General features: G+C 40.6%; 1 protein-coding gene across 9 annotated transcripts in view; it reads left to right on the top strand.

The window, feature by feature from the left end:
- The window catches only part of ncoa2 (nuclear receptor coactivator 2), a 352079-nt gene that overhangs the window by 230736 nt on the left and 104532 nt on the right, over nucleotides 1-16811 (top strand). For all 9 annotated transcript variants that reach the window (XM_063064795.1, XM_063064830.1, XM_063064835.1 and 6 more), the window contains one exon: nucleotides 564-736. In XM_063064795.1, the coding sequence (XP_062920865.1) occupies nucleotides 564-736 (173 nt within the window). The remainder of the gene's footprint in view (nucleotides 1-563; nucleotides 737-16811) is intronic.

The following is a 16811-nucleotide window of genomic DNA, read 5'->3' as shown; positions in this document are numbered from 1 at the left end:
TGTTTCCGAGAGTGGGGACATCTAGGACCACAAGGCAGTCTCAAAATAGAAGTACATGTCTTTAGAACAGGGATGAAGAGGAATTTCTTTAGCTAGAGGACGGTGAATCTGTGGGACGGCTGTGGTGGCCAAGTCATTGGGTATATTTAAAAGTTGATAGGTTCTTCAATAGGAAGGGTGCCAAAAGTTATGAGGAGAAGGCAGAAGAATGAGGTTGTGGGATAGAATGGTGGAGCAGACTCAATGGCCTAAGTCTGTTCTTGTGACTTATGGTCTAATGGAGAAGGAAAATCCTGAGATTGTTTGTCTTCCACCATTCTGAAAAACATGATTAATAACTGAAAAAAGAATATATTCATTCTATTGCTATTTCAGCATTACCTTGGGTGCAGTATTAAGTTGATCACAGAATATGTGGTTAGTATTTTTGATTAAATCTTGCACATTTGTGTGGAGTTGCATGAAGACTATTAATTTAGCTGCTTGTATTCAACAAGGCAAACAGAGTAATGGAGTCTTTGGTGTATGTGATGCCTAATATTGCTTTTTTTTAATATTAACAGCCCTAAACGTAGTACTGAGAAACGTCACCGTGAGCAAGAGAATAAGTATATTGAAGAACTTGCTGAGCTGATATTTGCTAATTTTAATGATATTGACAACTTCAACGTAAAACCAGACAAATGTGCAATCTTAAAAGAAACTGTGAAACGAATCCGCCATATAAAAGAGCAGGGTAAGTTGGTTGATGACGCCGTCTTAACTTGGTTTTAATTTAAGATGTATTGCCATTAATTTAAGATACTGTACCTTGTTTCCAGTGCATATCCTCCTGGATTTTGTTAGCTCATCTGTACATGTGAATTCTGGGGCAGGTTATTATGAGATGTCAAGAGTACACGTAAGAGTGACCCGAGCAATATCAATAACATGGATGCGCTACTGAAACTTGGTGCTTAAGTCTTCAGTTGATTCAATTGTTTCTTAAATGAGAGAAAATATAGTGTTGGTAATTTCCATAAGGGCTTAGGATAATTATATTTGTAAAAATATATCTCTTGCTCAAGCATTCCTTTCAAAAATTTGAGAATTTTAACACACTTTCCTTGAGAGGTGTAATTAGGAATCCCATACTGGTGACTTATGAGTCATTAACTTCAATTGAAACCTAATCAAATTGTGTAATTTGCTTCCAGCTGTGGTAGTGGAAGCTCCTCTTCCATTCTGTTAGGTCAAATTTTACTTTTCATAAAGGCTGAATTCATACTGACTTAAATGAAAATACATTGGATATAGAAAATATCTTGCTTAATTTTAAGGATATTACAACTTATTCCATTTTGCACGGCCCAGTCCATTTGGTACGCCTCCGGTGAGTTTCTTATTGTAATTTATAGATTTTATTACTATGTATTGCAAAGTACTGCTGCTGCAAAAACAACAAATTTCAGAACATGTGGTGGTATTAAAACTGATTCTGATTCTGAACTGGTTTTCATGATGCACTGGAGCATGTCATCTGTCTTGTCTTTTTTTTAAACAACTTGAGCAATCTTGGGTCCACTGTGCAGATTGTAGGTTAGAAAAGATGGAGCAGATGAGCTACGTTCACAATAGTTAACCAGTAAATTTTTGAAAGGTAGAGGACACAGCAGTGTTGCAGAGTTCATGTACAACAAAAAAAGAACAGTGGAAAAACTAACACGAGAAAATCTTCAGTGGCTAGAAATCCTGCTGAAGGGTCTCGGTCTGAAATGTCGGCTGTGTACTCGCTCCCGTAGATGCTGCCTGGCCTGCTGAGTTCCGCCAGCATTTTGTGTGCATTGCTCAAGAAAAACTAAGCAAGTCAGATAGATTCTGTGAAATGAGTTGTGGTTAGTGCTTCAGTCCTGATGAGGAATCTCAGATCTGTAATGTTTATTCTTTCTCCTTCTGCTGATGCTGTCTGACACACAAAACTTTACCAGTGTTTTTAGACCATAAGACAAAGGAGCAGAAGTCGGCCATTTTTTTTTTTGATTTTTCAGTATGTGGGAGCACAGCACCAGTGGTGAGAGTTGCCTGAAGTTAGAAAATGCGGTTTTCATACCATTGGTTTGTAAGATATCCAAGCAGAGTACGGGGCGTAAAGTCTTCCAATTTGTGTTTGGTCTGTCCGTAGCAATGGAGAAGGCTAGGGACAGACAGGTCACTGTGGGAGTGTGAAGGAGAGTTAAAATGGCAGGTAACTGGAAGCTCATGGTGGCCCCTGCAGACAAAGCGCTGGTGTTCCTCAAAAAGTCACCTTGCCATCTCTAACAAAATTCCTTCCTTTTCTGGAATTCTGTCTCCAGCTCAGGAAACATTGACATCCCCGATAACTCACAGACTCTCGCAATCACCTCAGTTATATCTCCTCCTGCCCTGCCTCCCCTAACAATACCATTTCTTTTTTATTCCTCAGTTTCTCCATTTCCACTGATCTGTTTTTAAGATGTGACCTTCTGCTCCAAAACTTCTGCACTGTACTGCTGCTGGAGGCAAGGCTTTCAGTCCTAATGCAGAATTCACCCCGATATGTGGATTTGCCTCCACAGAAGCTGCCTTGCCTTTTCCATTCTTCCAGCACCCTGCTGTGTTCCAGATTGTAGCATGTGCAGTCGCTTTTGTCTACAGGATTAGATGGATTAGAGAAAAGATTCAAATACTTGTACCCTAAATCTTAAAAACACTGCAGAATAGCTTCATTAAGTTATATGAAGTCTAGAGAATTAGGAAATTGTTTTGTGATTAGTCAGTAGAACCAGAAGGCATGTTGGAAAACAGCTACTTTATTGCTGGCTTGTAATAATATTCACCGTTTTAATAAGTATCAGGTTTGATATGGCATTTACAGCGATGAACTTACTGAAAGAAGTATGAAACTGTTTTGTTAAAGGAGTTGAAACATTACAAGGGGAAGTTTGATGCAACATGTTTTGCTTTATTTTCCTGTGAGAAGCAGTGCAACTTGGAGAAGACTTGGAATGCTGTGAATCTCCTTGGGATGTTCACAACAGCAGCATTAAGCAGTCCATGAGTTGAACTTGAGGTTCTTAACGTTGATAACATTGCACAATCAATGCAATCAAGACCATAGTGGTGTACACAGTATGGGATACCACATCTTTAGCATGAGACTTTTAACATATTTTAAAGGCAAGGGAAGTTGAACTTGGGGTGAGATGTCAATCCTTGGGTAGTGGCAAAGTAGAGAAATATTAGAATTCAAGAATCCAGGATGAGACATAAAACATGACATAACATAACCCTTAAAGATATCTAGGGAAGAGTACAAAACTGGAGATATTTTGGTCTCTTTTACTGATGATAATGTAAATTGTCAAGATTTAGAGAAAATACCATTTGAGATAACTAACAGTTTTAGAACATAGAACAGGACAACACAGGAGCAGGCCTTTCAGCCCATAATGTTGTGCTGAACCAAATAAATTAGTAATCAGATGGCCAACCAAACTGATCCCCTCTGCCTACACAATGTCCATATCCTTCCATTTTCTACACATTCTTGTGTCTATCTAAATGTCTCTTGAAAGTTTCTAGTGTGACTGCGTCTACCACCGCACCAGGCAGCGCACTGAGGCATGCACCACTCTCTGCGTGGGGGGGAAAAAACTTGTCCCTCACATCTTTGAAATTAGCCCTGTTCACCTTAAATGGATGTCCTCTAATTTTAGACATTTCAGCTATGGGGGAGAAGATTCTGTCTATTTTGGCTATGCTTCTCATAATCTAATAAACCTCTATCAGATCTCCCCTCAGTCTCTTCCACTCCAGAGAAAGCAACCCAAGTTTGTCCAAACTCTCGCTATAGCACATGACCCTCTAATCCAGGCAGCATCATGTTAAACCTCTTCTGCCTCCACTCTAAAACCTTGATATTCTTCCTGTAATGGGACAACCTGAACGTACTCCAGATGCGGTCTAACTAGAGTTTTATAAAGCTGCAACATAACTTCCTGACTTTTGAACTTGATGCCTCAACTAATAAAAGCAAGCATTCCAAATGCCTTCTTAAGCACCCTGTCAACCTGTGCAGCCACTTTCAGGGAGCTATGAACTTGGACCCCATGATCCCTCTGTTCCTCAATACTGTTACGGGTCTTGACATTGCTTGTGGAATTCTGGGAGATCAGTAGCTGTGGTCTCGTGGGTTGTGACTGGAGGAAGTTTTGAGGATAATGTTTTGGGATTCAGAGAGCCAAAGAAAAACAGTGAGAACTGAAGTTATAGCAGATAACAAACAACACAGCGCTAGATTGAACTGAACTGAGCTGAAATTAATATGCTTGGATTTTTACGATGATGACTTTGTGGGTTGGTGTTTCATATTCTCTGTTTTTGCTCATTTTTTTGCCATTTGTGTGATTTTTTTTTTTGCTTGTTGGACGGAGGGGTGGATTTTTTTTTTTGAACAGGTTCCATAGCTGTCTTTGATTCATTGCTGACTGTGGGAAGACAGATCTCTGAATTGTATACTGCATGCATACTTTAATAATGTACTTTGAATCTTTGAAACGCGGCTGCATAAGGAGGTGGTAGAGCTCTATTTTAACAAAAATAAATAGCATTTTTACAGGAATAAGTTTAAGAGGCCAGCAAGAAAAGGATTTTGGGAGGCAAGTTTTGAGTTAACAAAACCATGTTAACTCTCCACACAGGAGAGTGTGGAGCTGGCAGTGTTTTAGAGATAAATGCAAGTTGTTTTAAGATATGACATTCACTGCTCTGTTCTGTATTTTATAGGACAGATGATCACCATCTGCTGTAATGAGTTGCTGGGAAGGGAGGAGAAGTATGCTCTGTTTCTCAGGAAATAAAATTGTTTTGATTTCCCCAAAAGTCAGTTGATGCAAGTTTCAGCTCATCGGTGACTTTGTAATCTGAATAAATAAGTGGTTGTAAAATCTAATAGGCTGGAACCAGATATAACTGGATAATGTTACGGATGTAAATTTTGTCTGTTTGCAAATTATGTGAGGAACGGAATATGTGAATCTAATGAGGAAAAGGAGGTTGGGGGCAGGAGGTGGAACTGTGTAAACTGCTGGAAACAGGAAAAAAGGAAGCAATTGCATTAGATGTGAGCATAGAACTCCCGAGGACAACTCTTCTGAACAGACCACACAAGACAATGAAGTTGTTGACTGCTTCGCAGTTAGGGTGAGAAGGATACTCTGCAGTAATTGCAAGAAAATTATTGGGTATAAAGACTTGGGAAATCCAACAACATGTGCAGAACAGAAGGAATTTGAAAAGGCAGCTTTGTTGGGCGTCAGTGGTAAGTCGAGTGTTGTTGTACATGTAGCAGTTAACACTGTCCATGTAAGATTGGGGTTTGCTTCCTGCCACTGTTTGTAAGGAGTTGGTACTTTCTGACTAATGGTACAAATAGCCGAATTGATGGGCTGAGTGGCCTAATTCTGCTCCTATGTCCAGTGATCTTATTTTGGGGCATTAAAGATTATGCAGGGAAGGCAGGAGAATGGGGTTAGGGGGACATGATGGAATTGCCGAGCAGACTTGATGAGCCACCAATGGCCTAATTCTGTTCCTATGTGTTGTGGTGCTCCCCTTGATCGTCCCAAAGACATGTGCTGAGGATTAGTGAGCTGTAGGCATGCTATGGCAGCACTGGAAGCATGGCGACACTTAAGGGCTGTTTTGATTTGACACAGATGTTGCATTTCACTGAATGTTTCAATGTATGTGTGACAAGTAAAGCTGGTCTTTATCTCTTTGTACATTGGATTGCTTAGAGGGGAAGGGGGAAATTAGAAGTGTTATGTAGTTGAAAAGGACAGTGATCTCCTGAGTAGATTGGGGGATATTGTAGAAGATTCTGAGGGAAGTTAGTGGATTAATTTGTTACGGAATTTATAACCCACTGACATATGATGGTCAATCATGGTTTGTCACCTTTAAGTGTTTGGTTTCTGAGCCAAGGTGGCTGCAAGAAGATCAGCCCTTGGTGACATGGGAAAGATGAAAATGAAATGGGATAGCACTCTAGTGCAACTGATAGAGCTTCTGCCTCAACTCCAACTAACTTTATTTGTCACACGTACATTGAAACAACTCACTAACCCATGCAGGTGGCATGGTATCTTCTGCTTGTTAGTGGGTGACTGAAAATTATAAACATTGAACATAGAAATTTACAGCGCATTACAGGCCCTTCGGCCCACAATGTGGTGCTGACCATGTAACCTACTCTAGAAACTGCCCAGAATTTCCCTAGTGCATAACCTGATATATTTCTAAGCTCTATGTACCTATCTAGAAGGCTCTTAAAAGACCCTATTGTATCTGCTTCTACCACTGCTGCCAAGCACCCACCGCTCCGTGTGGAAAAACTTGCACCTAACATCTCCTTGGTACCAAGCACCTTAAAACTATGCCCCCTCGTGTTATCCATTTCGGCCCTGGGAAGACCCTCTGGCTATCCACACGATCACTGCCCCTCATCATCTTATACACCACTATCAGGTCACCTCTCATCCTTCGTTGCTCCAAGGAGAAAAGGCCAAGTACACTCAACCTATTCTCATAAGGTACACCCTCCAATCCAGGCAACATCCTTGTAAATCTCCTTTGTACTCTCTCTATAGTGAGGTGACCAGACTGAACGGAGTTCTCCAAGTGGGGTCTGACCAAAGTCTTGTATAGCTGTAAAATTACCCCACAGTTGATGAATGCCAACACACCATATGCCTTCTTAACAACACTGTCAACCTGTGCGGCAGCTTTGAGTGGCCTATCGACACGGACCCCAAGATCTCTCAGATCCTCCACACTGCCTAGAGTCTTACCATTTATATTATATTCTGTCTTCAGATTAGAACTACCAAAATGAACCACTTCACACTTATCTGGTTTGAAGTCCATCTGCCACTTCTCAGCCCAGTTCTGCGTCCTATTGATGTCCCGCTGTAACCTCTGACAACCCTCCAGACTATCCACAATGCCCCCAACCTTTGTGTCATCAGCAAACTTACTAACCCACCCTTCTACTTCCTCATCCAGGTAATTTATAATAATCACAAAGAGGAGGGGTCCCAGAACAGATCCCTGTGGAACACCATGGGTCACCGACCTCCATGCAGAATCCAAACCATCTACAACCACCCTTTGCCTTCTGTGGGCAAGCAAAAGGTGACTGTAGATGGTTCGTATTCTGCACAGAGATCGGTGACGGGTGGTGTTCCGTGGGGATCTGTTCTGGGACCCCTCGTCTTTGTGATTTTTATAAATGACCCGGATGAAGAAGTATGAAGACAAGACACCAGCTGGAAAATTCTTCTGAAACATAAGGATGGGAATAAGAAGTAAATTAGAAAGAGAAGTTCCTGTTTAAGAATATTTGTGAGAAGCAGGAACAGGTAGTTTCACAGTGATAGAGCAGAGAATAGCACAGCCCAGGAACAGACCCTTTGGCCCTCAGTGTAGTGCTGAACCAGCTAAAAAGCAAAAAATAAATGCACACGAACACTAACCCCTCCTACCTACACAATGTCCATATCCCTCCACCTTCCTCACATTCATTTGCCTATCCAAATGTCTCTTAAAAGCCTCCAATGTATTTGCCTCTATCACCATACCAGGCAGCGCATTCTAGGCATCCACTACTCTCTGAGTAAAAGACTTACCCCCAACATTTCCTTTGAACTTACTCCCTCTAACCTTCAATGCATGCCCTCTGGTATTACATATTTCAACCCTGGGAAACAGATACTCCCTGTCTACTCTATCTATGCCTCTCATAACCTTGTAAATCTCTATTAGGTCTCCCCTGAGCCTCCGCCTCTTCGGAGAAAACAACCCAAGTTTTGTTCAGCCTCTCATGATAGCACGTGCCCTCTAAACCGGGCAGCACCCTGGTGAACCTCTTCTGTAACCTCTCCAAAGCCTCAACATCCTTCTTGTAGTGACTTGACCAGAAATGTATGCAATACTTCAGATATGGCCTAACCAGAGATTGATAAAGTTGCAACATAGCTTCTTGAACTTTTGATATTGAAAGGAAGCCATGGTCATTCATGGAGCTTGAGAGGTGGTGGAGAAGGTGATTTCAAGTGGAATGGGGTACAGGGGATTTGAGCAAAAGATAAATTTAAATTGTCAGAGGTTGATTGGGATGATGTTTGAGAATATTGAAATTTGGAGAGAATGGTTAGGGAGACATATGAATGGATATTTTAGAAGTTCTCTGAAATCTCTGGAGAAAACCCTAGGGGAACAAATTGCTCTTTACATACAATATTTAGTCATCTGAGTGTAATTTGAAGGCTATAACATTTTAAAGTTATGTGGTGACAAAGCCCTGATTTCTCATCTGATGTGCAAATTCTGGAAGTGCCAAGTGATTATCCAAAATTATCGTAAAATGAAGCAGAAAATTGGGCTGGTGATAGAAAGTTATTTCAGGGCAGTAACCAGATAGTGCTTTAATGGGTGTTAGAACAATGATAAAATAGTCTATTTAGTTCTGACAATTTTTGGCCTTTAATGTTGTATTTAAAGATTAAAATCAGACATGTTTAGATGTCAATAACATAGCCTAACTGATTGGGGTTTTAGATACCATTAATATGTACTGGCTTTAAAAATATATCCTTGTGTACCTTAAATGCCAGATGAATATTTGTGGCACTTACTGTCCTTGTATGTCGTCATGTTTTGTTCATTGATTTCAAAGAGTCAAAAGCAGCAATTAGATGGTTGATCTTTTGAGTATGTGTGTTTGTACACATTTCTTATAGTCTTTGCAGTAGATACTTTGTAGCTTTCTGATCTATCACCTTGGAGTCCATTTCTGGGAAACTTAACCACTACCTGTGTGATACTTAGAACCTGACAGCCTTTCCCTGACACAAGAGGTGCACAGTTGATTTCCTGTCTAAACTGACTGAATACAGAAATAACCAGTAAGGAGGGGGACGAATCAGAAGACAGGCCACAAATTCCTCCCTCTTCATTCATTTCAAGGGTTGAACCAGACCCTTCGTAATCGTGGTTCCCGAGTTGACCAAGGCAGAAATTGAGATCTCACGCTCTCCATCACAATGACTGTTGCAACCACATCCGTATCATTAGCTGATTCTTCCCTCTCATCTGACACTGTCTTGCTGAAATAAGCATCCCTATCTTCTTCACCTCTGTACAGGTATTTGCACACTTTTCCCATCCGCTACCATTCACACATTTAAGCACATCTAATGCTTTTTTTTTTCTGGACTATATCCAGAACTGTTCATCCATCACTCCTTTGATACTGACTGGCACTGGCTCCTAGGGCTCACTTAAAATTTGTGTGTCAGTCTTTTCAGGGTCCAACTCTTTAATCTTCTCTTGCTTTATTACCACCTTTGTTATTCCAACTCTCCTCAACAGTGCCAAAAAAAAACATTTTATTCACGCACAGAGTAAACTTTAGAAGCTAACTTTCAGGTAACTTAAGTATGACTAAGAACAATAGCAAGAAGCTTGAAACTGGATAATTATAACATAGAAAACAATCCCAGCGATCTGTATAGAAGCTTGATTGGACAAAAATTGAGGCCAAGTGGAAGAAAGACATTTGGAGGAGTGGCCACCTCCACAACAACTTGCATTAGTACAGCTTTTTTAACGTTTTGAAACATCCCAAGGAGTAATATCAAATGCAATTTGATAACCTAACTCTACGAAGATTGAAATTGTGTGATTAAAATTCTAGTTGGAATGTTGAATTCTAAAGAGAAGGAAGGTTAATAGAAGAAGTTAAAATTTTGGGTCTATTTTGAGGTAGTACAATACATGAGGGGACATGGGCGGATATTGTGCATTTGGATCTTCAAAAGACCTTTGATAAGACATAGGAGCAGAATTAGGCCTTTTGACCCATTGAGTCTGTTTCACCATTTGATCATTGCAGATTTCTTTTTATAACCCCATTCTTCAACCTTCGCCCCAGAACTCTTAGCCTCCTTAGCAATCAGGTATATATCTTTGTTTGCTTTGAAATCTTTCTGACTTTTAATGTACTTGATGAAGTTCTCATTGTCTGTTTCATATTTTTCTCCCCCCATCGGTTGCCTTCTCTTTCCTGACTTCTCAGCTCTCCTTTATTGGATACTGGATTTATCACAGTCATAGTGATGGTCATAGTCAAACTTTATTAATCCCGGAGGAAATTGGTTTTCATTACAGTTGCTCCATAAATAATAGTAATAGAACCATAAATAGTTAAATAGTAATATGTAAATTATGCCAGTAAATTATGAAATAAGTCCAGGACCAGCCTATTGGCTCAGGGTGTCTGACCCTCCAAGGGAGGAGTTGTAAAGTTTGATGGCCACAGGCAGGAATGACTTCCTATGACGCTCTGTGCTGCATCTCGGTGGAATGAGTCTCTGGCTGAATGTACTCCTGTGCCCAACCAGTACATTATGTAGTGGATGGGAGACATTGACCAAGATGGCATGCAACTTAGACAGCATCCTCTTTTCAGACACCACCGTGAGAGAGTTCAATTCCATCCCCACAACATCACCAGCCTTACGAATGAGTTTGTTGATTCTATGGTGTCTCCCATCCTCAGCCTGCTGCCCCAGCACATAACAGCAGACATGATAGCACTGGCCACCACAGACTGGTAGAACATCCTCAGCATCGTCCGGCAGATGTTAAAGGACCTCAGTCTCCTCAGGAAATAGAGATGGCTCTGACCCTTCTTGTAGACAGCCTCAGTGTTCTTTGACCAGTCCAGTTTATTGTCAATTCGTATCCCCAGGTATTTGTAATCCTCCACCATGTCCACACTGACCCCCTGGATGGAAACAGGGGTCACCGGTACCTTAGCTCTCCTCAGGTCTACCACCAGCTCCTTAGTCTTTTCCACATTAAGCTGCAGATAATTCTGCTCATGCCATGTGACAAAGTTTCCTACCGTAGCCCTGCACTCAGCCTCATCTCCATTTATTCCAGTCTTTCTGTTTCTGTTCGCTTGCCACTTCCGAGGGGAGCTGGCAAACTATACACACGAGAGATTCCTGCAAAGCAACACACACAAAAGATACCACATAAGAAGTGATTTAAACAAAATTAGGACATGAGGTATTTTTGATAATATGCTAGTCTAGATTGAAGATTGGTTAATGGTTAACAAAAAACAAAGTAGGAATAAATGAGTCAGTTTTGGATTGGGAACCTGTTATGAGGGGTGGGTACCTGCTGTTCACAATCTACATCAATTAACTAGATGAGGGTCCAAATATAACATATCCAGGTTTGGTATTGGTATAAAACTGGGTGCCAGGTTGAAAAATCAAAATATCTGCAAATGATAGAAATTTAAAATTTAAAAAAAATGGAAACACTAAGCAGGCCAGGCTGCATCTGTGGGGAAAAAAAAACAGCTAATATTCCATAAGATCATAAGACAAGGGTGTATTTAGGCCATTCGGCCCATTGATTCTGCTCCACTATTCCATCATGGCTGACTTATTCTCCTTCTCAACTCCATTTTCTTGCCTTCTCCTCATAACCTTTGACACCCTAATTAATCAAGAACATATCAACCTTAAATATAGCCAATGGCATGGCCTCCCAAGTCACTTTGTATCTTTGATTTTTGAGTTTTCTCCCCATTTAGAAAATAATCCTACCGAAGTGCATGACCATACACTTCGATATACCATATTCCATCTGCCACTTCTTCTGCAGACTCCCTGCTACCTACCTTGTACCTATAGGTACTTGTCCCTCTACCTATCTCCATATTGTCCATAAATATGACCACAAACCCATTAATTCCATCATCCAAGTCATTGACATATAACATGAAAAGACATGGTCTGAACACCAGTAGTCACTGGCTGCCAACCAGAAAAAGCCCTCTTTACTCCCACGCTTTGCCTTCTGCCAGTCAGCCAATCTTCTATCCATGCTAATATCTTTCCTGCCATAACATGAGCTCTTGTTAACAGCCTCATGTGTGGCACCTTGTCAATGGCCTTCAGAAAATCCAAGTAAATAACATCCACTGACTCTCCTTTGTCTATCTTGCCTGTTATTTCTTTAAAGAATTCCTCCAGATTTGTTGGGCAAGATTTCTCCTTAAGGAAGCCATGCTGACTTTGGCCTATTTTAACATGTGCATCCAAGTACCCCGAAACTTTGTCCTTAATAATGGACTTTTACATCTTCCCAACCACTGAAGGCAAACTGGCTGGCCTATTTTCTGCCTCCCTCCCTTCATACATATTGCTCATAGCCTTTCATTCCCAGAATCGTTGCCATGAACCTCTTCTGAACCTTCTCCAATACCAGCACATCTTTTCTTGGATAAGGGTCCCAAAATTGCTCCCAATCCTCCAAGTGCATTCTGACCAATGCCCTATAGAGCCTCAGCATTACATCTTTGCTTTTGTATTCTAGTCCTCTCAAAATGAATGCTAACATTGCATTTGCCTTCCCTACCACCAAGTCAATCTGCAGGTTAACATTTAGGGTATCCTGCATGAGGACTCCAAAGTCTCTTTTAACCTCCTTTTTCTGAATTTTCTCTCCATTTTGAAAATAGTTTATGTTTTATTCCTTCTACCAAAGTGCATAACCATGCACTTTCCTACACTATATTCCATCTGCCACTTTCTTTGTCATTCATATTGTTGAACTTTGACATGATTTATGCGTTAGTCTTTTAACTGTAGCTGTTTCTCTTCTCACAGTTGTACCCTGACCTACTGGTTGTTTCCACAGTTGTGGTTTTTATGTTGGGTGCTAGTGTGAATTATGAAGAGGATACCAAGAGGCTTCAGGGGTATATAAATTGGGGGAAAAAAATGCAGATACTGGAAATATGAAATAAAGACAGAAAATGCTTCATTGGGTCTTAGACTGAAACATTTGTTTAGTTTGGGTCTATATAATTAGGTTAAATGAACAGGTAGAAAAATGCAAGGTCATGGTAGAAAAAATAAAAATGTGAGATTTGAAAGATGTTGGTGCGAAGGGATCAGGCTGACCTTGAACAAAAATCACTGAATGTTAATCTACAGGGACAGCAAATAATTAGGAACATGAACCATGTGTAGCTATCACTGCAAGAGGATTTGGGTACAAGAGTAAAGACATCTTACTGCGGTTATGTAGGGCCCTGGTAAGACCACACCTGCAATATTGTGTACAGAATGAATGCAATGATATAAGAAAAGAGATTTTTTAGATTAGATTCGTTTATGAGGACACTCAGTCCTCGTTTATTGTCATTTAGAAATGCATGCATGTATTAAGAAATGATACAATTTTCCTCCAGAGTGATATCACAAAAAAAACAGGACAAACCAAAGACTAACGCTGACAAGGCCACATAATTATAAGTTACAGTAGTGCAAAGCAATACCATAATTTGATAAAGAGCAGACCATGGGAACGGTTAAAAAAAAAGTCTCAAAGTTCCGATCAACCCCCAATACAGCCCGATAGCAGGCGGCAGAGGGGAGAACCTCCAGGCACCAACAACTGTCGATGCACTGGAAGCACCCGACCACAGCCAACTCTGAGTCCATCCGAAAACTTCAAGGCTCTGACCAGCCCTTCGACACTGAGCACCATCTCTGCTGAGCGCTTCGACCCCGGTCCTGGCCGCCAAGCAACAAGCAAAGCCGAGGACTTGGGGCCTTCCCCTCTGGAGATTCCGGACCACACAGCAACAGCGGCAGCGAAAAAGACATTTCAGAAGTTTCTCCAGATGTTCCTCCATTCTCTCGTGTCTGTCTCCATCAAATCAGGATTGTGCACGGCACCCTACTTGACAGATTACTGATATCATTCACCAGAGTGGCTGTGCAAGTTGCGTTGCGCTGCCATCTTCTCCTCCTCCCCTGGAGTTAAAAGAGACCTGAGAGATAACCTTGAGTTAGTGAGTTCCTGGAATGAGCTGCCAGAGGAAGTGGTCATTGAGGGTTATAAAACGTTGACGGACCCACAGGGTTATGGGCCGAACGTGGGCAACTGGGACGAGCAGGATGAATGCTGTAGGCGCCATGGACTAGTTAGGCCAAAGGTCTCTGCTGTCTTACTGTATGAAGGTCCACCAGATTAATTCCTGGAATGTGGGAGGTCCTTGAGAAATTAAGACTGGGCACACTTGAATGGCAGAGGCCAGCCTTTCAGGACTGAGGTAATAAGAAAAGCCTTCATTCAAAGGGTAGTGTGTGTATGTATATAAGTATATATATGTCTGGCTTTCTGAAACACATTTCCTGACTACAAAATACCAACCCTGATATTGAATGACAAAGCAGAGATCAAGAATACGTGAGTCCTGATGCTTTTAGTGTTTTTAGTGTTTTTTAACTGAAGGCTTGGCCTGTAATGGTAACGAGATTAAAGTTTGTGTTGTGCAACATGTCAGAATTGAAGGAGCACAGAGGACTGGATGGCTACAGGAGTTAGAAAGGTGGAGAAGAAGTGCATTTGGGAGGGGACTAAAAGACAGGAATGAGTATTTTAAAGTTGCCTGGCTCAGAGCTTGCAGAGGCCATTGAGCACAGGGGAATGAGTGCACATAACGTGGAGTGAGCTATGGGCAGCAAGTTTTGAATGAGCTGAGGTTTATGTAAAGTGGAAGATGACGAACTAAGCATGCCATTTGTTAGATGTTCCAGTCTAGTGGTGACAAAAGCATAGTTGCCAATCTCAGTAGAATATGTTGATGCTAGAGGTCGGCCTTTTACACAGAGAGTGGCAAATGCCTGCAGCCCACTGTTTGGGGTGGCATTAGAGGCTGATACATTAGGGACGTTTAAGGGACTCTTTGATATGAACGTGGATGAAAGAAAATGGATAGTTATGGGCTGTGTAGAAGGGAATGGTTTGATTGATTATAGAGAAAGTTTTTATTCATCCTGGGCTGAAAACATCAGTACTAAATATTGGTCAAGCAATGTGTCAAGCTAATGACAGGAGGAAAGATGTGGTGAGATGGTGCTGGGTATCATCAAGGTAAACATGGCATGCAATGTTGTATTTTCCAATGATGTTACTAAGGACGGGATATAGGTGAAAAAATGAAGGAGCCCAGGGCAATTGGAGGCTGTGGAGGTAACAATAAAGGAGCGAAGAATGAGCTAATTCTGGTGATTCTCTAGAGCAAAGGTTCCTAACCTTTTTTTTAATGCCATGGACCCCAACTATTAACCGAGGTTGGGAACCATGCTCTAAGGTAATATTGCCATGAAGATCTAGCTCAGTGCATGCATACTGTAAGTGATTGTGATTAGGTTGGTTAAGAGTGGAAACCACTGGAAAATGTTCAGTAAGTGTCACAAAGAAGGAAGGATGTTGGAAGAGTATCATGCCATTGACTTTGCCAAAGGCAACAAGGAGAGGAGGACACAGGGCAATATTACAACAGAATCAAAACACATCAATACTGTCTTTGAATAGTCGTATTTTGGAAGGGTGGCAACCCAGCTGGAAAATTTTAGGCATGTGCTCGTGAAAGAGTTGAGCTTGGGGTTGTGAACTGAATAGAAATCTTGATGGAAAGGAATGTTGAAATTAGGATGATTATGTTGCAAGAGCCAAGAGTCGAAGATGGATTTTTGATAAGAGTGGTAATGAGAGCTGACCATTCAGTTTCAATCAAGAAAACACCATGAGATTAGATTGTGTGTTCAATGAAAAAGATCTCGACATTTATTCACATTTATGCTTCTTGGCCCCATTTTTGTTCCTTAGTCTTCATTAACAAGAGATTGATTTCAATTGGACTGATTGGTTGGATGGGTTTAATCGTTAAATTGTCTTCATACTGCCATTAGAGTTAGAAAAATTGGCTAGTGAAACTCAGAACTTTCTAGATGTCAAGGATTAATATATAATACAATTCTCACTGCAAGTTCGTTTTTACAAAGTTATAGTTTTTATAATGAAGTTTTTGCATGCATAGATCATTAGCATGGTTAGAAATGTAGTTCCAGTCAGTCACCTTTTATTTTAACATCTGTTTTGTCATGCAATTTGAACTTAATGCCTGCAGATTTTACAGTTCTTTTACAAGCGCTTTTATATGTTATAACAAATCTTTTACTGTTTTGACTCTGGCTATAATCTGACTTTTTGCTAGTTCTCTTCTGGCTTACTATACTTAGTTACATATGCAGATCAAAGTATTCACTATTCTTCTAGTTGTTCCTAAATTTCATATTTATGCTCATTAACACTGATATTTAAACAACAGCATAACTGAGTGACCATGTGTTGAAATGTTATTGGCTTTACAGCAAAATAAAGAGTATTTTTAAAGGGAGATTACTTTTACCTCATTTCAAATAACTTAAATAATTAAGACATTACTTGCAATTGACTTTAAAAAGGGTACATTTGTAACTTAGGTTTTTTTTAAATGGGAAAACTACATACCTTTAGCCAGATGAAGTTTAGCTTCTTCTGTATATTTAGATGAAAATTCTGTGTTCCCAGTCCACTGTACCAGCTGTACTTTCTTGAGAGTGGTTTTACACTATATTGGTGCATCAACTGAATGAAGGCATTGTCTTCTGTGGTCCGTAGTGTAAACAAGCATGATTGACTTATCCGTTCACCACCATAGACACACTGAAATGTTGGGGTCAGAATAAATGGTTACTTGTTACATTAGAATTATGGGAAGCTCGCCTATAGAAACTAGTCTCCTCCACTATAAGCAAATGTAGGAAAAAAATAAAATCATAAAAAATAAACATTGTATACCACATGGTGAAAAGGTTAAGTCTGAGAGC

This window comes from Mobula hypostoma, chromosome 1, assembly GCF_963921235.1.
Source record: "Mobula hypostoma chromosome 1, sMobHyp1.1, whole genome shotgun sequence".
NCBI classification, from domain to species: domain Eukaryota; kingdom Metazoa; phylum Chordata; class Chondrichthyes; order Myliobatiformes; family Myliobatidae; genus Mobula; species Mobula hypostoma.
The sequence above is the reverse complement of the archived record's forward strand: the minus strand, read 5'-3'. Positions and strand labels throughout refer to the sequence as shown.